Source organism: Seriola aureovittata, chromosome 21, assembly GCF_021018895.1.
Source record: "Seriola aureovittata isolate HTS-2021-v1 ecotype China chromosome 21, ASM2101889v1, whole genome shotgun sequence".
Classification (NCBI taxonomy): domain Eukaryota; kingdom Metazoa; phylum Chordata; class Actinopteri; order Carangiformes; family Carangidae; genus Seriola; species Seriola aureovittata.
In genome coordinates this window covers 851,140-878,797 of record NC_079384.1, presented here as the reverse complement: position 1 = coordinate 878,797, position 27,658 = coordinate 851,140, and the positions used below count along the sequence as shown (strand labels likewise).

At 44.1% G+C, this 27,658-nt stretch overlaps 1 protein-coding gene across 3 annotated transcripts in view; it reads right to left on the bottom strand.

The window, feature by feature from the left end:
- Window positions 1-724: 724 nt before the first annotated feature.
- tmem94 (transmembrane protein 94) overlaps window positions 725-27,658 on the bottom strand; it is a 27,493-nt gene continuing 559 nt past the window's right edge. Inside the window, exons 2-32 of one of the 3 annotated variants that reach the window (XM_056366194.1) lie at window positions 26,258-26,654; window positions 19,999-20,115; window positions 19,718-19,845; window positions 18,790-18,926; window positions 17,890-18,095; window positions 16,682-16,833; window positions 16,331-16,433; window positions 16,140-16,226; window positions 15,867-15,983; window positions 15,626-15,682; window positions 13,507-13,611; window positions 12,787-12,960; window positions 12,442-12,663; window positions 11,677-11,989; window positions 11,402-11,575; window positions 10,594-10,696; window positions 10,270-10,478; window positions 9,997-10,178; window positions 9,222-9,354; window positions 8,560-8,675; window positions 8,348-8,447; window positions 7,953-8,061; window positions 7,318-7,507; window positions 7,148-7,225; window positions 6,905-6,990; window positions 6,697-6,778; window positions 6,255-6,418; window positions 5,998-6,092; window positions 5,816-5,909; window positions 4,861-5,031; window positions 725-4,601 (exon numbers count right to left, since the gene is read on the bottom strand). In XM_056366194.1, the coding sequence (XP_056222169.1) occupies window positions 4,529-4,601; window positions 4,861-5,031; window positions 5,816-5,909; window positions 5,998-6,092; window positions 6,255-6,418; window positions 6,697-6,778; window positions 6,905-6,990; window positions 7,148-7,225; window positions 7,318-7,507; window positions 7,953-8,061; window positions 8,348-8,447; window positions 8,560-8,675; window positions 9,222-9,354; window positions 9,997-10,178; window positions 10,270-10,478; window positions 10,594-10,696; window positions 11,402-11,575; window positions 11,677-11,989; window positions 12,442-12,663; window positions 12,787-12,960; window positions 13,507-13,611; window positions 15,626-15,682; window positions 15,867-15,983; window positions 16,140-16,226; window positions 16,331-16,433; window positions 16,682-16,833; window positions 17,890-18,095; window positions 18,790-18,926; window positions 19,718-19,845; window positions 19,999-20,115; window positions 26,258-26,281 (4,101 nt within the window). In that variant the 5' untranslated portion in view covers window positions 26,282-26,654 and the 3' untranslated portion in view covers window positions 725-4,528. Of the gene's footprint in view, window positions 4,602-4,860; window positions 5,032-5,815; window positions 5,910-5,997; window positions 6,093-6,254; window positions 6,419-6,696; window positions 6,779-6,904; window positions 6,991-7,147; window positions 7,226-7,317; window positions 7,508-7,952; window positions 8,062-8,347; window positions 8,448-8,559; window positions 8,676-9,221; window positions 9,355-9,996; window positions 10,179-10,269; window positions 10,479-10,593; window positions 10,697-11,401; window positions 11,576-11,676; window positions 11,990-12,441; window positions 12,664-12,786; window positions 12,961-13,506; window positions 13,612-15,625; window positions 15,683-15,866; window positions 15,984-16,139; window positions 16,227-16,330; window positions 16,434-16,681; window positions 16,834-17,889; window positions 18,096-18,789; window positions 18,927-19,717; window positions 19,846-19,998; window positions 20,116-22,725; window positions 22,924-26,257; window positions 26,655-27,658 lie in introns of those variants that run through there. The other 2 variants (XM_056366193.1, XM_056366195.1) reach the window with 2 other exon arrangements.

Here is a 27,658-nt window from a genome sequence, read left to right as displayed (position 1 = left end):
GATTGTCAATAAAAAATTAAAAATAATAATAAACTTGTCAGTAGACATGAGGGTCTGTTGTGAGGCAGCAAATCACTGTCATAATAGGCATAAATTTGAATTGTATCAGCAACTGAATATGATTTTGACATTTAATCACTGCTGAATACTTAATATTGAAATTTAAATACAGCTGGATTCATTTTCATATTTATTAACTTTGAAAAAAATATTATAATATACAATATTGTATGTCCAAACCTGAAGTCTCTCCCTGTCTCTCTCTACTCCCCTCCAACATCCTCCGCAGGCTGCTGGTGGTGTAATGATGTGGGAATGTGTAGAGTCTTCCTCGGGTTGGGCCGATTAATAAACATCTAATAAAACTTGTTTGTGTACCCGTCTGTGCACAGGTCCTTTTTAGTTAATGGTTGATCTGTGTGTTTTGAATAACATGGATCCAATTTAGAAAAGAGTCTGTGAATATCGCCTAATGAAGTTAAATTTAAATATTATTTAAATTTAATTAATTGAAAGCAAAACATTTCAAGATTAGATACTGATTAAATAAGAACAGAACCTGTGCAACTCATTGCACGTGAGTTTGGAGGTTTAAGAACTTTGTGTATCTTGAAAACCCTTTTGTCATAGATTAAATTAGAATTTTGTCCAATGGATAAATACATTTTTCTTCAATCATCTTGTGCTGACTCTTTGTGTGAAACAATATTTTAACACAACAATCTTATAAATAAAAGAACATATTTATTATCATGACATAATCAATACACAAACAAATTTGTCAAAAGTCCTGAACATAGACACTTTAAAAAAATACAAAATATACATTTATGTATCTTGTGAACAACTATCTCGTAGTCCGTCAGTCGATCAGCTGACTGAGGCATCAGCTCGGAGCCTACGCATGGTAATGTCATCAAAACGTTAGCTTCAGCTCTGCAGGTCGTACCAGAGGCCTGGTGACGTACAGCGTGAAGTCCATGCTGATGTGTGAACAAAACAGTAGAACTATAGATAACGTACACTGATTAAGACGGAGCATTCATGTGGATCTTATTCATGCAGCATAGTCCATATGTTTGTCATGATATAAACCAAGAAAGTGTAAAACAGGGCCAACAAAAAAAATAAAATCAGAAATGTTGCATTGTAATGTTTGTCTTCAAACCATCTTCAGTAGTTTCATGTCCATGTCCGTCCACAAAGTGATCACAGGTGCTGTAAAACCAGGAAGTCCAATTGTGCTTTTGCACATCTTCACTTGTACCTATTCACATGCAGCCCCACTTTAAAAAGGTGCTATGTTTAAGTTTTTGCTATTGCTACGTGGCCAGTGTTAGCATCAACAGCTGTCTCCAGAGGTGGAAACAAACACCAATGTTAACTCTTATCACTTCTTTCCTTCAACTGAAGTTAGCATGCTAACCAGCTAGCCCCCGCCGGCCCGTCTTGTCACTTTGTGATAGCAAGTCACAGCCTGCCCTAAAGAAGTAGTGCTGCTATTATAACCTATTGTAAACGCAATGACGGCTGAAGCTCTTGGAAAGCGAGCATCACCACCACCCGCTCCCGGTGAGAAACCACGTTTGGCGGCAGAGAAAACTCACAGCTAGCCCCTTTAAATGTGTAACTTTAAAGAGCATTTGCAGCCATGGAATAACTAAAACAGGCACACACAGAAAAGCGAGCACACAGGTTAAACAGAGCTAATTGAAAAAAAAAAAAAAACAGAATCTAATCTGCAAATTTTAAGTTGCAACAAGCATCTAGATTTAGATCCAAAACCTTCTCCACACTACCAGAAATAAGATCCTGGTGGGGAAATGTTGAACTGTTTATCCATTTGTTCTTGGCTTAAAAACAGTCAAATGTAAATATATGATGTCTGCACTTGGCCTCTAAAATATCCATAAATAGTTAGTTTTAATTGTGTCTTGGTTGAACCCTCCGAATTCCCAACAAGAATGACGAGGACATGACCTCAATGGTAAATACGGCCCTGACACTAAACCCCAGAAGCCGTGTTTGATGCCATCATGAGATTAAGCTGCACTACATGTGGTCCAATCCAGGAAGGACAGACCTCAAACTTCAGGGCCCCCTGAAAGCCCAGGTTCACTGCAGGTTAGTTCAGAAACAGGGCTGAGTGATGTGGAGAAAATCCTCTGAGACAATCATTTCTTTCAGGGGAAAACATTTTAAAATCTGAGGTAAACCTGTGACATGTAATGTGTAAATGTCACTTGATTCCAGCATAATAAAAGTATCTTAAAAAAAAAAAGTATACAGCATTTCGTATCACAATAATGTTGTTAGGATACAATCCATTTTCTGGGAATTAGTTGAGAAACTGATCATTTGATGAGGCTCATTTCTGCCCCAAGGTTAATCTGGCATTGACAAAAATGACTTTCATTGTTCCATATGTGTAAAAACAGCTGGTATTTAGCAATACATTACCAATAAATACCACCAACCCACTTGTGTACAGTAGCAATATTAAAATCACATCCATCTGCAATAACGACAGCACCACACAGACGGCTGGTCTGATTGAAAAAACACCGACAGTGATACAGACGTCTGCTGCTGCTGAGGCTCCACCGCATAAAGGAATCAGTGGGAGATTAATGAAGATTAATGGTGAAACTTGAAGGTGATCATGAAAGAAAAATGAATCTGTGGAGTTCGCTGGTCGGCAGATCAAAAATGAAATGAGGGGAAACAAATCTGTGGAGGTGTTGAGACATGAAACAGGCAGACAGGCTGAGGAGGAAGGCAACTGAAGAATATGAAGCACCTTTCAGAAGACTCTGGTGTCAGGACACCACAGTCAACATTGTTATATACACAGTAAACCCATCAGCTGGGGAGGGACTAGATCACCGCACAGCCATGTCTGAACACATTTAAACATAGATATGTGTATGAAACATGAGCGATCCGATTCAATCCTTCCTTGTTGTGTTACAGCAGGTCTGACGTCGGCTTAGCTCCGAAACTAACAACACAACACAATGAAATAACAGAGAACATTTTCCTGTCACCACAGTGAAGATTAAAACGTGGCTCAACGGCTGAAATGCAACCCAGAAAGTTATAAATCATAAATATTCAATATTAAATACTGAATATTAAATAAATAAAGCTATTATGAAGTTAATAATCACATGAACCAACAGTTTGTGAAATAATTTAACAAATTATTAAAACTCAAGTCATTACTATGTTTTTTATTTTTCTTATTGCAATAAATCATTTTATTTGATGCCATTTTATTTCATTAAAGAAATGCCCTTTTTCAAAACTCCAATCACACGCCTCCTGCTTGCTAAACTAGCAAGCTCAACAACTGCTACTAGCTTTACCCAGTTAGCGCCTGTTCGCCAGAGCAGCAGCAGTGCTAAAGTAACTCTGAATCAACCTGCTAGCTAGCAGCAGTTGTAAATAAACACAGTACACAGACACAGTAACTAAAACCTCTTTAGCTTTTAAAACTTAGCTTGGATCGTTACTCGACATCAGAGCAAAAAGATCAACAATCCTTCTGTCTTCGCGCTAGCCAACTGGAGCTAGCTAAAAGCGCTAACAGACTTTTCACATTATAATAAACCAAGCTTCCTACCCTTCCTAGCTAGTTAAATAAAAGCAGTCTGTGTTTATCTGCTGTGTATTTACAGCAGCAGCTTAGTTGATTCAGAATAACTTTAGCATTGGTGCTGGCTAACAGCAGCTAACTGTTGAGCTTGTGTGTCACTGAGCAAATAAGAAGACTTCTGAAAGGGGACATTTTGAAATGAATAAAAAGCCTCCTATAAAACTATTAAACTCTGTTGTAATCAAAATATTTGATAATAATTAGGTTTAATTCACAAATTATTGTTTCTTTCTTTCTCTATTGTTTCACACAATTTTCTTGTGATTATTTCTTTCATAACCATTAAAATATTACAGTATAAACACTTCAGGGTTCCAAAGTTAACCTTTCTTTTCAACCCTATGTGTTTTCTTTTAAATAAAGACATATTAATATGATGTTAAAGTGAACGAAGGCTGGACTGGTCTGATGATATGCCACGATTCAATGTGTCGACCTTTCAAAGTAAAGGTAGCTTTCAGTGGATTGATTGGGACCTGGAGATGAGAGTGACCACCCACAGCTCTCAGAGACAGAAGTGACGGTGAGGAAGAATAAACTTTGTCAGAAAACATTCCTCATGCCTTTAAAACAAACTAAAACCAGACAGTAAATCTATTTTTGGCTCTTTTTCTACTCAGTGGAAATGAATGCTTTGGAATTTTCTTTTCCCTGCCCTTCAGATAACTGACAGGAGCTCGTGTCGTGAAGCTCCCACCGTAAAGACATTTGGTTGATATCTGCAGCTCCACCTGAAGGTTGCAGTGCTGTTGGGCTGAAGTGTTAATGGAGGGGCGCTGCAGTATTCGCACCCCGTCCGTCCCTGGTCTCCAGAACAGACCGACTGGTTCCCAGTATTGCCTCGACGCCAGCTCCCTCAGAGGGAAAGCATCAGAACGGAGAGTTCATCCCCAGCTTTGTTTCAAACTGCAGCTTCTGTCTCTTCTGGTAACGGACTCGCACCCTGAGACGGACAGAGGGGACAAAGCTCACGATCAATACCAGGACACAATCTGCTAAATGTTTCCAGCTTCACAACACGTCCATGTTCTGAAGAAGAGGAGGGGAAATCAAAGACCGCTCCTGCTCACTTCGTAATCCTCAATAATCCCTGACGATAACTGCAACATAAGACTGTGATATCAGCTCGTCCTTCTCTCCTCATGCGTCACTAAACTGTCTCATCTCATGACGATTATACAACCGCCTCCTGTGCTTCGTACCGTATCTCGTGCAGCTTCACCACTTCGTTGACCACGACCACCAGCAGGGGGGACAGAGACACGAGCACCCAGGCGTGCAGCGGGATGTCGCCCAGGTTAAAGGTCAGGGCGCCACCTTGGTCACGCCACAGCTGGTAATCCACCAAGGCCTGAACAACCTGGCTGAGCAGACTGGAGGACAGAACAGAGACAGGCTCAAGCATCAAAAAACATTAATACAGGATTTTACAACTGTGGAGAGTTATCATCAGCTCTGCTGCATCAACACAGCGGTCGTATTCAAGTGAGGACGCAAATTCATAGTTGGCGTTAAGTGCTACAGCTTTAAGAAGCTTAACTCCTGGCATCAAGTATAAACCCACATTATTTCTGAAGCACAGCCAGGAGGAAGGTGCTGAAAACTGGGTTTAGGTACTTGGGTGAGTGGAATCTGTAGCGCACTGGTTCCAACCTTTTCCGTTAATATTGATAATGATGGAACATTCAGGACTGAACTTAAAGCAGTAAATAACCCCATGAACCATTTTATTTATTAAAACTCAACTAAACATCTTTAGCTCAACAAGCTTTGTGCTACATACTAGCTAAACCGTCAAAAAGGTCAACAATCTTTCTGTGTTCACTCAAGCCAACAGGAGCTAGCTAAGAGTGCTAACACAGACTTTTCACTTCATAGTAAACCAAGACTCAGATAGCAAAACAAGTTTACGATGCGGTCTGGCAGCAACATAAAAGTTCCTGTCACTGGCTTATCACAGTGATTAACATTTTTAATCTTTTAAATTTAAAGGTAAATTCATTTTAAAATATAATTTATATTTAGTTGTAGTTATAAAAAACATATTTTTTTCACCAGAATTTTACTGTTTTTTTTGTTTTGATTTGTCGGCCCACCAGAGGGCCACGGCCCACAGATTGGGAACCGCTGCTGTAGAGTATACAAATGCTAACTTACACCACAGGTACAGTGAGACACCACCAGGTGTTGCTGAACGGACTCTTTCTCCACAGAGGCTGAGAGCGGTGGACGTAGCTGAGGGAAATCACCACTGGAAAAGGATTAAAGAAAAGAAAAAGGTGAGTGGGCTTGACCGTAGTTTATCCACAAACAATATAGACGAAAGAGAGAGGTCATACCTGTGTGTAAGACAAGGAACCCTGCCATGACCTTCTGAGTCAGCAGCAGACCATTTGACAGCTCAGTGAACCAATGAGGAGCCTCGTCTGAAGAGCTGTGGTCACACAGAACAACAACTTCCTTCATCAACGCTTCATATAAGAAATCTGTCTTTTCTCCAACATTCGTTCTTGCGTCTTGTTCACCATCAGTCTATCATTTTTAGCATTAATAACTGAGATAGGTTCACTTCAGTTAGAGAGAGAGCTTCTCTTACCTCGCTGCGAGTATGTTAAGGCAGGTGATGCTGGTGTTTTCAGCTAAGGTGAAGTTGCCGCTACTCCGGCAGACCTCGTGCAGGGTAAAGCCGAAGGCCAACAGGTAGGCACACACTGTCAGACCAAACTTCAGCAGGAAACAGCCGAGGAAGTAGTTCTGGGTCTGGTCAAAGAGGACGACATGATGAGAGAGTCTTTTATTTTGAAACATAATGTGAAAAATAAAATACACAGAGTGGAGAAGGTGTGTTTGTTGTTTGGTATTTATCCTTATCATTACTGCTGATAGGAAAGTGTTCTTCGAGGATATTGCTCTAGCGGCTTCGTTGGACTGGAAGAATGTACAGTGTAGTATTCTGGTTAACAGTATTTAAGTATGTTTCTCTAATCTGTAGCAGTAATAATCCAGTAGCTGAGTAGATTCGACAGGTGGGATCACACCTTTCTTGGAATGGCGTCTAGGTTCTTCCCCGTGGCAACTGCCATGACTGAGCTGTCAGGAGGCTTCCCCAGCAGTGACACACTATCAACACAACACAACACAACTGGACCGTTAGTGTGACATCCTGCAGTGAAATGACACGGTTATTAATAGTTTACATTATTTTAGTGTGTGTGTGTGTGTGTGTGTGTGTGTGTGTGTGTGTACCTTAGAAGTGGGCAGCTGAAGCAGGACAACCAGAGAATGTCAGTGGTGTTCATTGGAGGAGGAAGCTGAGCCAGACAGGCTAAGAACTACAAACACCAGAGACACCACATTTCTTCAGTATCATATTTCTGTTTCTGTAATCCACATGCAACATGTCATCTAGTCAACAACTCCTCACGCAGCTTTGCCCTGTTATAACCATGTGACTGATGAGGAGGAAGTGTGTGCAGTGTCCTCTCTCACCTGGATGATGACCAGACTCAGCTGACACTGCAGCAGGAACAGGAAGCATTTGCGGATGCCGTAGGTCGTGTGTCGCGCCTGGAACAGATTCACCCAAACGCAAATTAATCAACATCTCTCTCCGACTTGTTTAAGTGTGTGTGTGTGTGTGTGTGTGTGTGTCTACTGACCTGCTCTATGAGCTTGACCATGCTGACGCTCTCTCCCTGGTGGAAGGTGACGGAGCAGCCCAGACTGTTGAGCTGTCCGGAGAGCCTGAGAGGAGACAGACCCTCGGCGCCGCCGGTAAAACCTCCTCCGGTGGCGTAGCCGAACGTCTCCCACGAGCACTGAGACGGGTACAGAGGGTCCAGAGCGATGCTGCGGGACATTTAAAGGATCATACTGAGAATGTGAAGATCACATGATTATTGTGAAATGAATCAACACTATAACGTCGACTAAAAAACCTTTCCTGATTTAGCTCTAATAAAGTAGTGAGATATCTGTGTCCTAACAAACAGGAAAGCCAGACCTCTGATGAACTATATGAAGCAAAGCTGGTAAAAAGAGATGAGAGTGGAAACACCTGAGGAGGTGAGACTGTGTACTTGTTCTTATTCACTGATGGAGGTAGAAATCTCAGAGACAGCTACACCTGGACTAACAAGACGAAATCACATAAACACCGTTTCCTAGTCTTCAAAATTTAGTGGCTCTTATTTAGAAAAAAAGAAAATCAACAATTTTCATGACAAACCAACAGTGGTCGATCTGTACTCATGACATAAACCAGGAGGGTTGCACTGTGTTAACGTGGGTTTACCTCAGGTCACTCTGGAGGAACAGGCGGCTGTTGCGGAAATTGGCCGAGCTTCCCAGACAACACGTGACCTCTCTGTTCTCCTGCATGATCTTCATCATCTCACACATGGCTGTGGAGAAAACACCATGGTAAGTATCTATAAACACAGACTGTCACGCAGAACATCGATTATTTCACTCACATAAATCTCACTGGTCATTAACCGTCACTTTTCCTTGTTCGAATTATGGATGGAACCGAAACCCGTTACATGTTTAAAGACCGGAGCATCTATAAGCCTGTTATCGGTTCTGCTCTCAAGAAAATACATTTCCTGTGACCAAACTTCATTTAATACATTTTACGTCGAAGTAAGGAGGAAGAGTTATGATGTGACACACATGACGGATACTCACTGTCAGGGGTGCAGTCAGTGAAGAGAGGCACCAGCAGAGGCACATTATCAATGTTCTTCAGGTGAGGACGGACCTGGTGGATGCCACGAGGCAGCTTGGCCTGACAGGAAAACAAGAACAGGAAAAAACTCTTTGACTCATTTAAATTTGAGCTGAAGTCTAAGGATGGTAATAAACCGATCCTGTAGGGAGGTTTTGATAGATGTTATTACCCTGTTGCAGTCCTCCAGGAAGCTGGGCACGTCGCTGTCCGTGGGCTGGAAGCTGGCGAGGTCAGAGTGCGCCTCCTCCTCCGGCAGCAGCGGACCTTCTGCTTCGTCCCGAGAGTCTGTGACACGTTTGAAGAGAGTCGACGGAGTTAGAGAAACTCAGACGTCACGGTCTCAGAAACCTCACAGGTTTCCTCCGAAACGTTTTCACACGACGTTATGTTGCAGCCTTACGATAAATTCATTTCAATGATTGTTTTACCTCATCAATCTAAAGTCAATACCCCGTAATGACAAAGACAAAACACAATTTAAAAAAAGGGAAAACTGAAGAGGCACAAACTCTCACCTCTGTTCACATTTGATCTGAAGAAACATTCAGATTCTTTGTTGAAGTGAAAGGAACAAAACCACGTCCTGCACTGACAATCATTAAAGCACCAAAGAGTTCTCAGTAAAATGAACTGAAACGATCAGAAGTAAAAGTTCTCCCTCTTACTTTATAATACTAGTCCTCATTACCGGTCACATTCACTGAGTCACTGCCGGAAGGTTTAATCTGTGATTTTCCACAGACATATAATTATCCAACTTCGAACTGGAGAACTTTAAGTGTGAAATAAAGTGAATAACAGCCTCAGTTTGTCCGAACACGGGTCCGGTACCTTGGTTCAGGTCTTCGTGCAGCGAGCCGTGACCTGGGCTGGACGGAGCTCCGTCACAGGGACTGTCTCCGTTGGGAGTCAGGGAGATGTGACAGTTCCAGCCCGTCTCCAGACCCATCTTCTCCGCAAACACCTGCACACACACCAGGTGTGAGTACACGCACTCATCAACACTGTTCTGTTGTGCACTGTTTACATCATGCTGCACATACTTTATATTCTTCATACAGTCTCTTTTCTTTTTTTGATACTATGAAAAATATTGTGATATTTGTATATTGTTCCACCGTGTCCCCCAGTGTGGACTACAATCAGCTGCATCAAAAGGTTTACTGTCCAAAGCAAAGAGGAACACATTATTGTATTATTAATTTGATTATTTTGTTTGGGGGAAAATTTATTTTTAAAGCAGCTGATGTGGATTCCCTGAATATTAATCAATGTAGAATTGAGAGAGTGACTTTACTTCAAAAACAAATGATGATCAAAAAACACTTAAAAATGGGATTGTGTCGAGAAAACTGTTTCATTGTTTGTCATTCTTACTTGTTATTCTTTAATATGTTTTGTAGCTGTCAGGCCTGATTGATTTCGTAATGTTATTTGGTTTGTTGAGTGTGAAGTTCGATCTGTGGTTATTTATGTTTCTGTCCATTAAAACAAAGGAAGAGGAACAGACCCAGATCCTTTTAGCCAAGATAAACTAGGTACTCGTGTGTGTGTGTGTGTGTGTGTGTGTGTGTGTGTGTGTGTGTGTGTGTGTGTGTGCGCTCACCTTGCTGCGGAGCTCATCCTCCATAGAAAAGTAAACAAAGCGGATGCAGGCCGTGACCAGGGCGTCGATGAGCCGGACCGTGTCCAGCCTGGCCTGGAACTGAGACGACACCATCCCCATGAAGATCTGCCCGCTCAGGGCCTGAACACAGTCCTCACGCTCCACCCCCTCACCTATCCCCTCTGCAGAGCAGGCGGGGAAAGACAACGAAAGGAAAATGAAATAAAGTTGTGTTGTCACTTGGATTCTCCGTCCAGCTGTCACGGATCGTACCATCTGAGCTCCAGCTGTTCCTGCAGGAGTTGTGTTTGATGGGTGTGGTGGAGGGCAGCTCCACTCCAGAGAAGAGGCAGGGACCGGGGGCCAGCTCCACACACTTCCCGTTCAGCTGGCTCGACAGTGACACCTGCATGGGTTTGTAGGCGAAGGCTGAGCAGTACCCTGACAGACAGGCGCGCTGGTAGAAGTCCAGAACCTTCTTCCTGTGACACGGGGAGGGAAAGTGAAAATCAGGTCACACAGCTACAGTGAACGCAGTCTAATGCAACAGCTTCATGCAGGTTATAATGTTCTGACACGTTACGTCAGACACTGCACCTGTCTGAGCCTGACAGCGGGTAAATATCAGTCCCATCCCAGAAGTCAGTGCAGGCCTCCAGGATGAGGTCAGCCGAACCGTGTGACAGCATCTGGATGTTATCTACAACGGAGAGGTCGGAGGTTACGACAGAGTGGATGACATCATCAGCAGGCATCAAAACTAAATCAAATACCTTTGGACAAGCTGTGTAAAATAAAAACCTGTTCCTGCTCCTTTCAACCATAAAATGAAACAAATCAGACGAGCAGAAAGACACATGTAGACACAGGTAGACACAGGTAGACACAGAAAGACACAGGTAGAAACAGAAAGACACAGGTAGACACAGGTAGACACAGGTAGACACAGAAAGACACAGGTAGACACAGAAAGACACAGGTAGACGCAGGTAGACACAGAAAGACACAGGTAGACGCAGGTACACGCAGGTAGACACAGGTAGACACAGGTAGACACAGGTAGACGCAGGTAGACACAGGTAGACACAGGTAGACACAGGTAGACACAGGTAGACACAGGTAGACACAGAAAGACACAGAAAGACACAGGTAGACGCAGGTAGACACAGAAAGACACAGGTAGACGCAGGTACACGCAGGTAGACACAGGTAGACACAGGTAGACACAGGTAGACGCAGGTAGACACAGGTAGACACAGGTAGACACAAGTAGAAACAGAAAGACACAGGTAGAGGCGGGTAGACGCAGGTACACGCAGGTAGACACAGGTAGACACAGAAAGACACAGGTAGACACAGGTAGACACAGAAAGACACAGGTAGACACAGGTGTGTGTAGACTCACTGGAGGAAGAGTCCCGTACGAACAGCGAGATGAGGTGGGACATGGGAGGCTGGCGTTTGGTGAAGTAATGAAGGTGGCGGGAGGTGAACTCCTTGGGCTTCTCTCCAGACGGCAGCTGGTACAGAGCCAGGTGGTTCTCCTGTCTGAACAGCTCCCGGGCGCCAGGAGTGAAACCTGACGCACAAACAAGGAAACAGGAGGGTGAAGAGTTTAACCTGAGTTACTTTCAAGTCCAACTGAATCACAACTAGTCGTTCCGTGATGTCCCTCCTCACCTATGAGCCTGGAGAGCTCGCAGAGCCCCCAGGGGACGTAGACGGGCAGCACAGTGCCGTGGCTCTCCTGCAGCGCCAGGTTGGACAGGTGGTCGGAGAAGCGGCAGAGCTGCTGGGTGACGCTGGCGTTGCAGAGGTTCAGCATGATGTTGAGGCCCAGCGGCTTGAGGGAGGGCAGGTGGCACTGCCAGGACTGGTCGTCGAACTGGATGCTGGTCGGGTTCTGCTGGTCCTGAGACAAGCTCAGCATCTCCAGGTGGTAGTCGCACACGAAGTCCTCCGCCTCCGCCTCAGGGCAGCCCAACGCAAAGTCCTGGAGACCAAGACCAGCAACGTTTAAACATCAGGACGGAAAAACTTTAAACTCAGAATTCTACAAGAAAAAAAAGGTTTAAGTTTTTTTTAATTTTCAGAGAGAATACAAAAAAATAAATTTGACATGTGGCTCTAATGTGGGAAAAATATACATATATTCTTTTAGAAAGTCCGAATTCCAACTTTCAACTCAGAATCTTAAATTTTTTTTTTTTTTTTTTACCTTTTTAAAATGTTTTAATTGTTTTTAACTGAAAATTCTGATTAAAAAAATTTACTTTTAAAACTTTTTTAGAGAAGAAGAAGTTTCACATGTGGCTCTAATGTGGAAGAAATATTGTTATTTTTTTAGAAAGTCCGAATTCTGAGATTTCTCAGAATTGTTTTGCTGTGGCCCTAATCCTCTTCCTACATCACGACTACTCAAACGGTCTCAGTCCAGTGTTTTACCTGGGCCTGGTCCTCCTCGCCTCCCTCGGTGTCGTGGCTGAAGCTCACGTTGGATCCGGAGTGGTGTTTGGTGCGAGTGTGCGTGGGCTGATAGGGGCGCCGAAGCCCCGCTGTGTCAGACGAGCGAACGGTGTCGTGCGAGGTTTCGCTCAGCTCAGGCCCCTCCCCCAGCTGCGTGGAGGACTCTGCCGGCAGACAGAGCAGAGCCTGCACCTCCTGGGCCTGTACAGAACCAGGGGATACGACACTCAGCGCTATCAGCTGATCAGTTGGCCTGAGTCAGTTTATACTCAAAATAACAGGCAACAAACTACAAACTAGAAGTAACCACCAAAACACACACACCTCGTCCCTGTCATCATCCGTCTCCATGCGGCAGTAGGAGTTGACAGACAGGTCGTCTCTGAGGTCGTCCTGGCTGTTGTGAGGAGGTTCGACCCGGCCGCTGAAGAACAGCACGGTCTCTGGACTGGGGTTAGGCCACGACAGGATGCCCTGTTTGTCCACACAACACAGCACCTACACACACACACACAACACACACACACACACACACACAACACACACACACACACACACACACACACACACACACACACACACACAACACACACACACACACACACACACACACACACACACACACACACACACACACACACACACACACACCACACACACACACACACACACACACACACACACACACACACACACACACACACACACACACACACACCACACACACACACACACACACACCACACACACACACACACACACACACACACACACACACACACACACACACACACACACACACACACACACACACACACACAGAGGATTTACACACACGCTCTACACGCCCTGACAAGTCTATTACATGGTTTCCATGTACGAGGCCTAAATGCTGCCGTGGGCTTCACCAGTCAGTCAGTCATTAAAACATGTCATCTTCACTGTGTAAAGATGCGTATTTGCTGCTGTGGTCCTGTAACATAATTTAGCAGGAGGGCTGCAGACAATCAATCATCATCGTTTGGATGTATTTGTAATACTCACAGTGACAGATCCCAGAGTGTGGAGGAGGCTGGAGGTGTAGCAGAGCGTCTGAGACTCTCCCTTCAGGACGCCGACCAGGTGTCTCCACACACAACGCAGCATCTCCTGCACACATGCACACGCACGCACGTACGCACACACACACGCACACACACACACACACACACACACAAATCAAATTAGATACCAGAAAGAGGATAGACATGTCTCAATAGATGAATAAATAAAAATCACTAGCTTTAATTAACGAGGAAGAAGCCGACTCTGCCTAAAAAGCCCAAACCAGCTCTAAAAACAGATGACGGTCTTAATCAGCGTTGTGATTGGATGACATCATGGAGAAAGAAAAATAGGACAAAGCTTCTAAACTACGGAGCTAGTGGCAGAAGGCGAGGAGGTGAAGCCTGGAGCAAGCAGCAGCGGTGATCCAAAACACATCCACGCACACTTCCATTCTTCTCTGGACGAGATTCGTGACGAATGTTCAGCAGGAAACAAACAACCACGACCTGCTCAGGGAAACGCTCCTCAACATTCTGGTCAGACTTCTTTTAAATCAGGCTACATCCAAAACAAACCCTGGGTCTCTGGGTCTCTGGGTCTCTGGGTCTCTGGGTCTCTGGGTCTCTGGGTCTCTGGGTGCCAGAATGAGGACACAGGAACATACAGCGGTTTCAGACCGCTTCACTTTTTGCACGTGTTGTAGATTTGAGTCTAAATGGATGAAGCTGAACCAACTTACAATCAACTGAAAACTGAAGTCTCTCACTTACTAAACTTCCTGTTACAGGAGGAGTCACAGATCGGGGCAAAGGTCACACTGTGGCACGGCAAAATAAATCAATATTATTTTACAATTAATAATAATATGTTCATACATGAATGGGAAAGAGAGCGAACTATCGCCTGGACGTCGGCAGAGTCATCAGTCGTCGCCAATCGCTCTGATTATAGTCGATCACTGAGATCATCGTCCATCGGCACAACTTCCTGTGTATGCTACTGTTTTAGAGCAGCGAAGAAGAATTGATTTCCAGGAAAGTTGCAGTTTGAAACTATAAAGTTTATTAATAAATCACATGGTATTAGACTCGCACCCTCATCCTCAGTATCGGGGGCATTTCTGATTCTAGTATCTGTATTGGAACAACTCTACTACAACAGCTTTAATCCAACGTCCTGTTACTTTCAATGTTATATTTATATAGATATCGATGTTTATGTTGTTCCCACGCTTTGCGTTGATGTTCTATTATCACATATATAGCACATCGAGCTACTGTTCTTAGTAAGATACGAAGCTTGAACTCGCTACTGCAGCTGACGTACATGTTCATCCATGATCAGGGCCTCTCGCACCCAACCGGGAGCGTGGTGGACGGGACTGACCGTCTGTTTTTAAACAGTTAAAGTACAAAATCTGTTCAAACCAAAAACACTCATATGAAGAGCAGGACACAAGGAGAGGAAATCCTAGAGGATTCCCAGCAAAGATCCAGACTGTGGGTGATTTCCAGTCATGCAGAGCAGGCAGGCAAGCAGAGGTGGAAGGTCAGGGACAGATTCATGTGACAGTCCCTCTCATATCATATCAGAACAATGGCTATGGATTCATCTGCCAAAGCCGGAGACAAAACACTGACGGGTTCAGATCGTGGTAATATGGCGAATGCTGCTGATTTGCTTTGTTTGTCTATGAGAACATCGGCCCGGCAGCGATGGAGGACAATGATTGGGTTTGGCCAGGAGCTGGAAACAGAGGCTGTGTCCATGAGATGAAACGATGATCACAAACACGGAGAGGCAGGAAGCAGCGCGCTCATATTAAAGCAAAAGAAAAGAGAAGGAGGTGACACATGGAGAATCAGAGCGGTGTCTGAATCAGAGGATGTCCGTGAAGATTTCCATGGCGAAGAAATCAAAGATGTGAAACGGGAGATTGAGGGTGAGAGTTGCGTACGGGGGGGTGGGGGTCACAGAGGGAGTAGCAAAGGGGTGAGGACAGTGAGTGCGTGAAGACAGGTGGGGTTCAGGTGGAACTGAGAGCCAAGCAAGTGGAGGGGGTGGGGGTGGGGGGTGAGGGGTGGGGGGGGTGGGGTGAGGTAGTGAGAGGTTATACCTGGGAGGAAACCACTTCGGTGTAGCTGCTTAGAGTGTCCTCAGAGAACTTAGCAAGCTGGGGCAAGAGAAGAGTCTAGTTAAAACACAGAGGGAGGTCCTCACTGTGTCTCCTCTGTGTGTGTGTGTGTGTGTGTGTGTGTGTGTGTGTGTGTGTGTGTGTGTGTGTGTGCAGATATTAGCTCAAACACAGACCTCTGTGTTAGTAACTAAAGCTGTCCCTTCTCTGTGTCGTCACTCACCAGACCAGCTGGAGACACCCGGCTGAACTCTGCCAGGACCCTGGCCTCTCCGAAGGCGTTCACCAGCACCCACATGACGGGGAAGAGCAGCGGCAAGATGGGCAGAACACCCATCACCTGCAAATACGACGTCACAACAACTGTCAGCTCATCTGTTTGTATAAAATATATATATACGTACAAATACGTAAAGTCTTCTAAGCTTCTGGTTCAGGCTGGTTCACACTCCTCACTAATGTAGACAGGAGTAGCAGTCGTTCTGAAGGACTGTACCTGAAGTTGGAAGAAATTGTAGCAGGGGGGGGTGAGGCTGGGTGCGTCACAAAAATAGCGGCCAGTGTTCACGAGCAGGAACGCCACCTAGAGGCAGAGACCGTAAACACACCGCTGAGGACGAGGTGGCACAAATCAAATCAAGCTATTACAAACACACTGTAAGGAGAGGCTTCATGTTAACTTCTCACCAGCACCACGGGACACACCAGCTTGGTGATGACCGACTGCACTGTGAACCTCTCATTATCCAGGACTGTGATTGGCCGAGACAGCGCCATCTCCAAACTGTTCCTGTTGAGAAGATAAAAGCACAAAAACAAGGTGAAAACGTTCTCTACGTTTTCTTTAACTTTCTTCTCATGTGACTGTGTGTGAATCTGATTTATCAGCACAGCGGTACTTTAGTTGATTCAACTGAAATACAGAGAGATTTCTGAAAGGATTTCAGCGCGTTACGTTAGTCAAGCCTGTGTGTGAACTAGCTGTGCAGAACACGTTCATATATCAGGCTCTCGTAGTTCGCGGCGTGGCCGAGGTACCTGACCGTGTCCAGCACTGGAGTCCTGACGACCCTGAAGAGGCGGTGCTGCTGGGGGTTCTGGGGTCCTCTCTTCTCATTGGCCCGTGGGGAAGGAGGAGGGGAGAACGGGGGGAATAAATCTCCAGGCTCCAACACGATGTGTTCGTCATCCTGAGGAGGGACAGAAAAGAAGACGTTTGGAAAATGTGTTTATTCACTTTCTTACCAAGTTAGGCGGAGCTACTCTGTCCTTTAAATATGACGCTACAGCCAGGATAAGGTTAGCTTAGCTTAGCTTAGCATGAAGGCTGGAAACTGGGAGAAACAGCTAACCAGGCTCTGTCAGTGAAGTAAAATCCAGCATCTCCACAGTTTAATAATCAGAACGTTACATCTCGTTTGTTTCATCTGTACAAAAACAGAAGTGTAAAAACGATCATTTGCAGTTTTACAGACGTTAGGAGCTGGACTACTTCTTGGCCAGGAGAAGTCTGCATCAGCTGGTTGTCAACCTCATGGTGAATAAATAAAGCACATTTAAAACAACCAGGATCAAACAAAGTGCTGTGTAATGAAATACAATCAGAAACACAACACAGAAATACTGCAGCTCAAACGTGATGCGTTCACTACCTCAGTCTGAGACCGACAGGAAGCAGTTTGAATTAAAAACACAGACGATAAAAGTGAAAGATAAAAACCTGAGGGACACGTGGGTTTAAAGATTAGACTTAAAGAAGTTATTTATCTATTTATTTATCTACAGACACTCTGTAAAGTTAACATATAGTATATGGTACACAGTACAAAGTGTAAGTTATATTAACAGAATCAGTTGGTATCATCATTCAGTGCGACACTGACACACCCAGTGTTACTCTATATGAATGTATATGTTCATAATCCAATAAAAAGATTCATAGTCATTACTTAATGACATTAGTTAGAAGTTTTAGGTCTTTTAAGTAAATTCTCTTTGAATGTTATGAATTAAACTTCAGCTCAGTCAAAAAAAAAAAAAAGACTGAAGACGGTGCTCCAAGTAAATCCGAGTGTTTTCAACAGGACTGGAGGTCTGTTGACTTCACATGGTGCCAGGACAGGGAGCTGTGAGTGCAGTTAAATCAGTCCACAAAAATACCCTTTCCCTCATGCACTTGTTCAGTTTCTTACCACTGCACCTTTTTATTTCAGTGTGAGAACATGCGTGTGTCTGCACAGACTCACTTTAATGCCTCTGAGCGATGCGAACGCCTCTTGGCCGGGTCTCAGAGCGATGACGTCTCCCTCCACCAGCAGACTGACGGGCAGGTTGACCAGGCGGGAGTCACGGTACGTCCAGTGGAGCGACCACGACGGGGACGAGGGCGTGTACAGGTCAGGGTACTGAGACGGAGACCACCGTACGTCACCCACGCACCCCGACAGGTAGTCTGGAGCGCAGGGAGGGAAAGTGAGGATGATGTTAACATGCATGGATGAGGCGATAGCAAACATGTCACGGTGCAACCAGAGCTGTGACAGCAGGTATCAGCTCAGTGTCACTGATGCATGATGGTAAAAATGACCAAACTGACTTTAATGAAGTTGAAACTAAACTCAAGACCTTGTAGTCTGACTTTTATTGAATTATATTTATTTTATTTATTTATCTTTCTATTTATTCAAACATTTTAAGCTGTTTTACTGATGTGTCTTTTATTTCTACTTTTATCTCTGGATATTTATTTTATTTCTACTTTTATCTGATTATTTATTTTATAAATAATCATAAAATCATAAAATTTAAAATGTGGTTTTATTTTACTCAAGTCAGTGACGACAATCCACACAAATTTCCATAAATGCAACAAAATTTGCCAACGATGGAGAAGGAACTAGTAATAAAAATGCAGAATTTATACCAAGAAAAGCAGTAAATAGATTAATTGTGAGACAGTATCCAGCTTAAACAAGAACTCGAACTGCTGCTTGTCATCACTGGATCATTAGCCCTATTCCAATCCGTGTTCCCACAACTTTCATTATCAAAAATGAGTTCCAGGCAGCTGAGTAAAGAGAAGAAGCAGAACAGATAAATGGATATTTTCTGCCACAGGAAGTCCAAATGTCCAAACTCTGACTCACCGCTGAGCTGTGTTATAATGCCCCTGAGGCGCCGCACCATCTCGCTCCTCTTGAGCCTCTCCTGACGTCCGACCAGCAGCAGGTTCAGCAGGAAGAGGAGGAGGAGAGCGGCGGCGTTCACCAGCTCTATACCGGAGCTGTGGAGGTGAAAAGCAGCAGAGCGGCAGATTTATGAGACAGATCAAACAGAGAAACAGGAACTCAGTCTTCATCACAACCGAGGAATCAGGGTGTTCGGGGGTTACGAGAAAGGATGGAGGGAAGGGGGGGTTAGGGTTAAATAAATTAGTTTCCATTCTTCACCGAAAGACATTACATCTCAAAATGAGCAGAATATACGCACACAAACAAAACACAAATGGAGATATTAGATGTGAGAGAGACTTTGGTGTACGAGATGATAAATCAGGCTCCAGGTCAGATGGACGACGGCTGTGGCTCATATCAAGAACACTGAGTCTAACAGTTCTACATGTGAATCCTCACGTTAACCTGAAAGGTCCACAACCACAGTCTGAGTTCTTATATTCAGCCATATTCTAATCTAAAACTCTAAGCCGTGAGGAATGGTCTCTGAGCGCTTCAGTGATTGGTCAGTACCGGGTCGTTAGTATAGGTATTTAATAACATCTGTTACAGCGAGACAGTGAGAGCGACGGCAGCTGTTGTTCGTGCAGCTGGTGATTAATTACTATCTCTCACATGTCGATCATTTTACCAGAGAATAACACTGTGGAGACGAGCAGGTGAGAGAGTGACAGAGACACCTTGATATTTAATATGAGGAAGTTTTAAATTTTAAATTTCAAGTTTTAACTCGTATTAAAAACCCAGATCAGATCTTTCCGTATTAAAATAAAAACTTGACTGAATAAAAATCACAGTATCACACACATCCGGTCGGCTCTGTCACAAGGAAGCTACCTACCTGCCCTTTGGCTGGCTGCCATGGCAACATAAGAGTCCCAGCACCACCAGGAGAGTGAGGGCAGCTCCTGGCCAATGGAGGCAGGAGTGACGGTTGCCATGGTAAAGGAAGCTATTCACCCACTGCTCCTACGAGAACACGGCAAAACAACAAGGCATCAGCAAAACGATACGTCAACATTTATTTAAAGAAGAATGTGTTGGTATCAGTAAATGAAATGAAGGCCATGTCGTCTTCTCTCCCACTGATAGAAATATAAAAGCATACACGTGTGTGCGTACCTGCGCAGAGGTTCGTCGGTGAGCAGCCCTCTGGTGCTGGTCCAGCAGGTCCCGCAGCTGGTCCCGCAGCTTCACCAGAGCCTGGCCGGTCGACAGGCCCAGGGTCACAGCATCCTCCTGCGACCACACGCACAACAACGCCTTCATACTTCATACCTCAGAAACACATGAACAACTCAGCAGATCCTCCCAGCACTTCTCCATGCAATACAGTCATCATCTAATTATTTATTTGATGATTTATTTATCATGTTCATTCCTGACACGACTGCATCTGTATAAACTTTGTCCACAGCTGATATTTTGTTCTGTCGCAGCAGGAAAAACAGAGGTAACAACTGAAAACATTAAAAGAATGAGAGCATTATATTTAGATGAGGTAACTCCTGGTGCTGTGCCTGCTGACTCACTGTCAGGGTTACTGGCTTTTTGTCTGAGGTAAGTCAGGCATGCTCTCTGTGGCGGTCTGGGCTCCACCAGGGTCGTCCCTCGCCACCACTTCTGTTTGCAGTTTTCATGAACTTAAATTCAAGGTGCAGCCGAGGAGTGTTCAGTCTGGTGATCGCAGAGTGTGTTCCTGCTTCCTGTCATGATTTCGTTCTGTTTAGTTTCATTGAACCGTGACCTCAAAAACACCACTCCCTTTAATGATATGTGATGATATGACGTGGTACAAAGTGGAAACATGACAGACGTCAACACATGATGAAAATCAAATCAAATCAAATCCTGAAAACAGGAACTAAAACACACTTTTCTTATTAAACACCCTCTGATTAAATCCACTGTTTCACTTTGTTAAATCCATATAATGTTTTTATATAATACAGACACATGATGATGAAATAACCATCAACTCCATCACTGAGTGTTTCCACCTTGACCTGCAGTGAACCAATCACAGTCTCATAAACACAGATTCAGGGTTTCATACGTCACAGACCTCAGGAACCAATCCTGTCAACTTGTGGGGACAGGGGGCGGGGCTAAATACACCTGAAACCTCGTCACTACAGAGAGCCAGAGTTAGCATTAGCACAACCGCTAACACTGTATCAGTCACTGCCAGTTACAAGCTAACAAACATAAACAAGATGCTTACTACGCTAACTGTTAGGTGAGACACTAATTACACTAACATTCTGAAGAGATGCTAACTTTACAAACTGTTCTGAAAAGATGCTAACTAGCTAACGGTTCTGACCCGTCTGCTAGTCTCTGGTTCTGGTCTCAGACTCCTCCTCTGAGTCTGGGTCTGACTGAGGCTCAAACATGTGGCTGAGTCTCTCTGATGTTTCCTCCTCTCACCATCTTGATGCTCTCTGCTCTCTCACCTGTCCACCTGGAGCCAGCAGGTGGTGGGCGGGGCTTAAGCCTGATCCAGATTCACTTTTCATGTGGGAAAACAAAAATATGAATCGCAGCAGACAGAGGAGTTTAAAACATGTCTGAGAGGAACGTTTAACTTTTAACAACATGTAATGGTGATCTAAGCCAGCTAGAAAATTCTGATTTGATGTGGTGAAGATGCAGTTTTGAATATCTCTGTATTAATTTCTCAACCCAGGATGGAATATGTCTGTGGCTCAGGACAGGAACAAGTTTTCTGTTGAATAAATTTCCATTCATCCATTAGCTATACCTGTGGGGCGGAGCCGGCTTCAAAACCAGAACCTTGTTGCTGTGAGGCCACAGAGCTAACCACCACTCCACCCTAAATAAATCAATCTGAATTACAATATTCTAACTGGGTCAGTAGAATTACACTAAGGAGGAAGCCTTAACACATATTGCTAACACTGCTAATGTTCACCCTATCAGAAAAACCCAACGCACCCTGCACACACACATCACAAATACTATCTTAAAGTTACAAAGGCATGAAACGTTAACTTTTACAGGAAGTCTTGAATTAATTTCTGGCTTTATAGTTCCAATTAAAGACATTTAACTGATTAATCATTTGGTTTATGAAATGTCAGAATCCAAATCCTAACAACGACATAAACACACAGAAAGCAGCAGCCGACTGAGAGACTGGAGGATGTTTGGCAACGACCCTCGATAAATAACTGTCAATTAATTCTTTGTTAATCGGCTAATTGATTAATAAAGTGATTGTTTACAATATCCAATGAATTAATCATAAATGAAGAACTTCAAACACAATCCATGATTAAACTAGATATCTGTGTGAAGAGGAAACGAATCTGTTTATAACAGAAAGGGAAAGGAGGCAGAGCCATATCTGACGTTAATGGGAAAGCAACCTTTTCCCACACTCCATGTCACTGTGAGGATGTGTGTCTGTGCGCACACACACACACACACACACACACACACACACACACACACACACACACACACACACACACACACACACACACACACACACACACACACACACACACACACACACACACACACACACACACACACACACACACACACGCAGGATTCTGCTTTCAAGCTGTACATCCCACACAGCCAGGCTATAAATATCCTCCCATTTCCCCAGAGTAACAATGCCTCAACAAAAATCCTCCAGACAGACGTAAGCGAGCAGAGACGGCCCACAACCTGGGGAGGGTTCGGATTAACCCGGACGCTCCCCAACAAATCACCAGCATTACAAAAGACTTGCATTAACTAGAGTATATGTGACTGACACGGTAACAGTCCTGCTGCATTTGTTAAGACTTATACTTCCAAAAAGAGACAACTTACACTGCTCTTCCTCCAGAGACAGATCCCCTCTCTCATCTTCAGCACCATGACCGCCCTCCTCTGCTCTAAAATCTCTCTGCTCCGAGGGGAAACGTGCGACGGCAGCTGTGCCACATGACGAGAGTCGTTACATCTCTGAAACAAGTTGTCGAGATGTGAGTGAACTGACTGGAGAGGCTGCCTCTGCTCACAGAGCTGGTGGTGGTGATGCTGCAAAAACCTCACCCAAATTTCCCTCGTCACTGTGATGCAGACAGCACCACAGCCCGGTGTCGGAGCGCGCTGCCAGCTGGACTTTAATTCAAAAACACCGTGTCTGGCCGACTCTCTGGCACAGACTCAGCCTCATTCAGTTCATTCTCATTCAGGGGGGGGGGGGGGGGCAACCAGGCCTGTTTAATCCTGCTGGACATTATTCATTCTTGCCAGCTTTGCATATATATGACTGTGTGATATACCTGACCTATATACTGTATATATATGACCTATGTTGATTCCTGAAATTATTTTAAAGAGTTTAAAGCTCCTCCAGTGTAAAGGTCTGTGTCCATGTGTAGTGTGATTATAGATCAGCTCTAGCTTCTATATTAATACTGTGAAAGTATCAAAGCCTCAGTCCACAGAGAAATGCACACAGCCTGTATTCAGAAACTGAGCCTTAAAACCAGCCGTCAGGACTTCTGGAACTTTGTGATGTCACAACAAAGCAGTCACCAAGCCCCGCCCACCTGGACCCACCATCCAAACCTTGCAGGATTTGGTTTCTCTGAGTGTTTTTACCTGAAATCTGCTATATTTTTATTGGCTCACTCAGAAAACAGGCCAATCAGAAGAGCCTCTCTTCTGATTGGCCGTGTGCCGCATCAAATCAGATCACTTCTAACTTCTTTATCTTGTTTTGCTGCCCCCAGTGTCCTGTGGTATTAAACCACATTTGCTGTTTCCACAAGTAGCTACAGATGCTGTCAAACCAACCAGGACTGAAATCTTCCAGATCGCCACTTTCACTTTTTGGTCTCAGCTGTTGGAGTCAGTGGGGCTGATGGCCCAAACTGTACAAGCCTGTTTACTTTCATGAGTGAATCATTGTGGACCACATACAACAACGTAAAAGTCTGGAAAGGCCTGAAAGGTGCATGAAACTCGAACTAAGATTACAGCAAACCGACTTCTCTGTGAATGTATGAATGAGTGGTGAAGCTGACTGGGTTTGAAGGTTTCTCTCATTCACATCCTTTATAACCAAGCTTCAAACAAAGTTCAATATTGTATGACTGAGATTTAAAAGTTGAAAAACCCCCATATGGAAAGAAAGACGCTGAACATTTTGAAGTTGAAGGGAGTTTCGACATGAAAGAAGGAATAAGTATTATTAAAAAATGCATGAAAAACATTCTGAACTGGTGGAATAGTTTGAAAAGTATGAAGCGTATAGACGCCAAAAGTAACTCCCATGATGTCCTAACACACTGACGTTTGACTGACTGCTGCAGTCGGCCCCGGTTCGAGTCCCGCATCAGACGGCCCTTTACTGCATGTCATTCCCCCTCTCTCTGCCTCCCCATTTCCTGTCTCCCCATTTCCTGTCTCTCTACTGTATTATCTAATAAAGGCATAAAAAGCCCAAAAAATATACTTAAAAAAAAAACAAGGTGAAAGCATCAGAACAAAAAGTGACAAGGAGATTCGTGAATATCTGGTACGGAGTGATATCGGCACTGTAATCTGATTCAGGTAATATCTGTGTGGGTGAGTAATAAAAACTGTTATTGTTCATCGTATCACTTCAATTCCAGCTGTGACTTCAGCACCCTGAACGCACCGCCGGCTCCTGTGCTGTTGACTTTTGTGACACATTCAAGACTCGTGCATTCAAAGTAGATTATATCACAATGGTTCCATCAAAACAAACATGAAATGAATGAAATAAAAAGACTATGTTGTGTAATTCCAACACGTGAAGTGAGTCTAGCCCACCTCTAAGACTTCTTGTCTCCTTGAGAAGGAGGGCGGCCTCATGTTTCTGACTGTACTGTTAATGATTATATAACACTACACAGCACACAGGTGGGAACACTGAGATGGAAGAAAAGGTGGGTTGAGGCTCCTGGGCTTGTTATGTTGACCCAGCGGGGCCTGGTTGTGAAATGTGTCTCTTACACGTCTACGTTTAACTGAACAGGTTTAATCTTTTGACCCTGAAACTGAAACGAACAAACACGATCAGGACAATGAGAGTTCATGTGACAAAATGATGCTGTATTAAACGTCCTGGAAGAAAACAAATATAAGGTTGTACAGCTCTTCAATTTTTCCTTTACAACTGATTTAGTAGATTTTACAGTTGGCTTAATTAAAGGATAATTATGTTTTGTTTTTTTCACGACTTATTTTTGTAGCTCTGCCCCTTGATCTATCAGTCATGGTAATACAATGCTTACCAAAGACAATCCTACAGGTTTTAAACGAGCGTTAGCCAACCGGAAAGTGAAAGTGAAAGTACCCAGAATTTACATTTACACAGGGAGCGCCCTCCTCAGATCAACTCAAATCCCCTTTCCAATGGTGGAATTAATCAATCACTTTGTGTGTGTGGACTGTTATCACTGCCTGAATGATTTATCAGCTGGTCAGTGTAGACATTAAGATGATCTATGAACACGTCAGACATGGGACAGACATGAGGTCACAGCAGATTTGGGCGATATCCAAAATGTAATCAGACAAAATATTGCGATATACGATATTATTCTGAGGGAGATTTTATATTATATATATTATTATATATTGTGGAAAATATCACACATGGTGGGAAATATCGGCCTAAGTCATAATGTGCTTTAACTTTGACCACCAACATCTAATCAGTTCATTCTAGAGTCCGGGTGAATGTTTCTGCCAAATGAGAATAAATGACCTCAAAGCGTTCCTGAGATATCGTGTTCATGAGAATGTGAAACAAAATGTCTCCAGTCACGGACGTCGTCAGGAGAAAAACCTGACTCCGCCCTTTCTAATCGTTAACAACTTATTTCAAACACTTACTGTTTGAGTATAACACAAACAGGGTAGGATCTATTGCAGGGGCTTTGGACACGGTTCTGTAGATTATTCTCATTATGATTCTCTTCTTCAGTTGGATGAAATCTCATCTGAAGCAGTTCACAGAAGTTTAACTGACATGCTCATTCTTGGTCTTGATTAAAGAGACTAAACTTAAGACTAAAATGTTCACAATATTTTTGCCTTTTTGTCAACTGATCTTCTGGTGATGAAGTTAAAATAGACAAACAGGTGATTTCATTGGCATCCAGAGTTTTAGTCAACTAAAATTTGACTAAAACTGACAAGACTGAAGTCGATTCAAACTAACACGGACTTCAGATCTCAGGACTAAGACTAAATCTAAAGACAGCTGACAAAATTAGCGCTATTCTAAATCCCAGGGGCCGTATGTGTTCAGTAAACAACTCTCCACCTCAGGGACATTTATGTTGCTTAGGCACATGCTGAGCTAAGCAACTAAACTCACCTGCTTCTTATCCTGCGGCTCCATGGCAACCACAACCACTCAACATGCTCTGCCCCTCAACCAGCCGACGCCACCTGGCAGAGTCCGGTCAGACGCCACGCGTTTGGAGCTCTTGGCCGGATCCCTCTCAGACCACCGCCTGCGGAAGCTGCAACTCGAGTGGATCAGGTACAAATGGAGGATGGAGACGGAGAAAGCGGGCAGGTGCAGCCCTGGTCCCCCACCTGGCAACACCTCCTGCCCCGCCTCTTCTGCCAGTGTGACAGGAGGCACACCCACAGCTGCAGGGACCCGCAGAGAGAATCAGGGAACTCTGGGATGTGGGGTTTTTGTTTGAAGGGTTAATTGCTGCTCATGTGTGGCACACGGATCCTGTTCACAGCATTCATGTAAAGGTCTGTGGAAAAATGACAAATTAAACAAGTGAATCAATAAGCAAGTCTAACTGGAATGACAGCTATACTGACCTACATCGCAGGACTTGATCACAGTGGAGGCCAAGTTTAATTAAGACACTAGTTGTTGAATAAAATCATGTGCTGGCAGGTTTTATTAGCACCAAATCAGTTCAAGCTGCTTAGTTTACGTTAGCTTTGATGCTGTCATGTTGTGGCTCAAAGGGCTCAATTGAAAAGCAGAGCCAAGGCCCTGAATCCACCGACACCGGGCCCACTCGCTCTGACCACATAAGCAGGTTCCTCTGGCACAAAAAAACCCCCCTGAACTCCAGAGTCAGCAGTCTCCATTGGCAGAGAGTTGACAGCGCTCAGCCAAACAGAGAAGAAAAGAGCCAGACAGACTGAAGGGTGAGCGGGTGCACTGACTGCAGCGTAAACCTATCCGAGGAGGATCGAACCCAAAAACAGTCCCACTGCAGCACCAGACGGAGACGGAGGTGATGCAAGCAATGTCAACCAGGACAGACATTAATGATACAGACTGTGGACACACATGCACATCTCAGAAACTGTGCCAAGCATTGATTAACAATAAACCAGATATTTTGACTTGTCATCGGAGGAAATGCACAGATGTTGAGTGATGAACATTAACTATGGCTCTGTTGTCCTGAGTGTGTCCCAGGGAGACACAGCATGACAGGACCCTGACACATCCAGCCATCATTACTTTTATCAATCACTCCTGTCTTCTGTGGGAAAAGGCCGGTCATTTTAAATGAGATGCTTATTGAGTGCCAGGAAATAGCTCCAAACTTTGTAGACTGTGTGCATCACTCACAAATCCCACGGGCTCGAACCCATTATTACGAGTGTTTATGGGTCAGTGTTAACGACAGCGCCGCTAAAACACCGTTTATTAAAGAAATTACCACATTTACACAACAACGACAACAATGAGCGTAAAGAGTTTATATTGTCCGTCGCGGCTAAACGTCCCCTG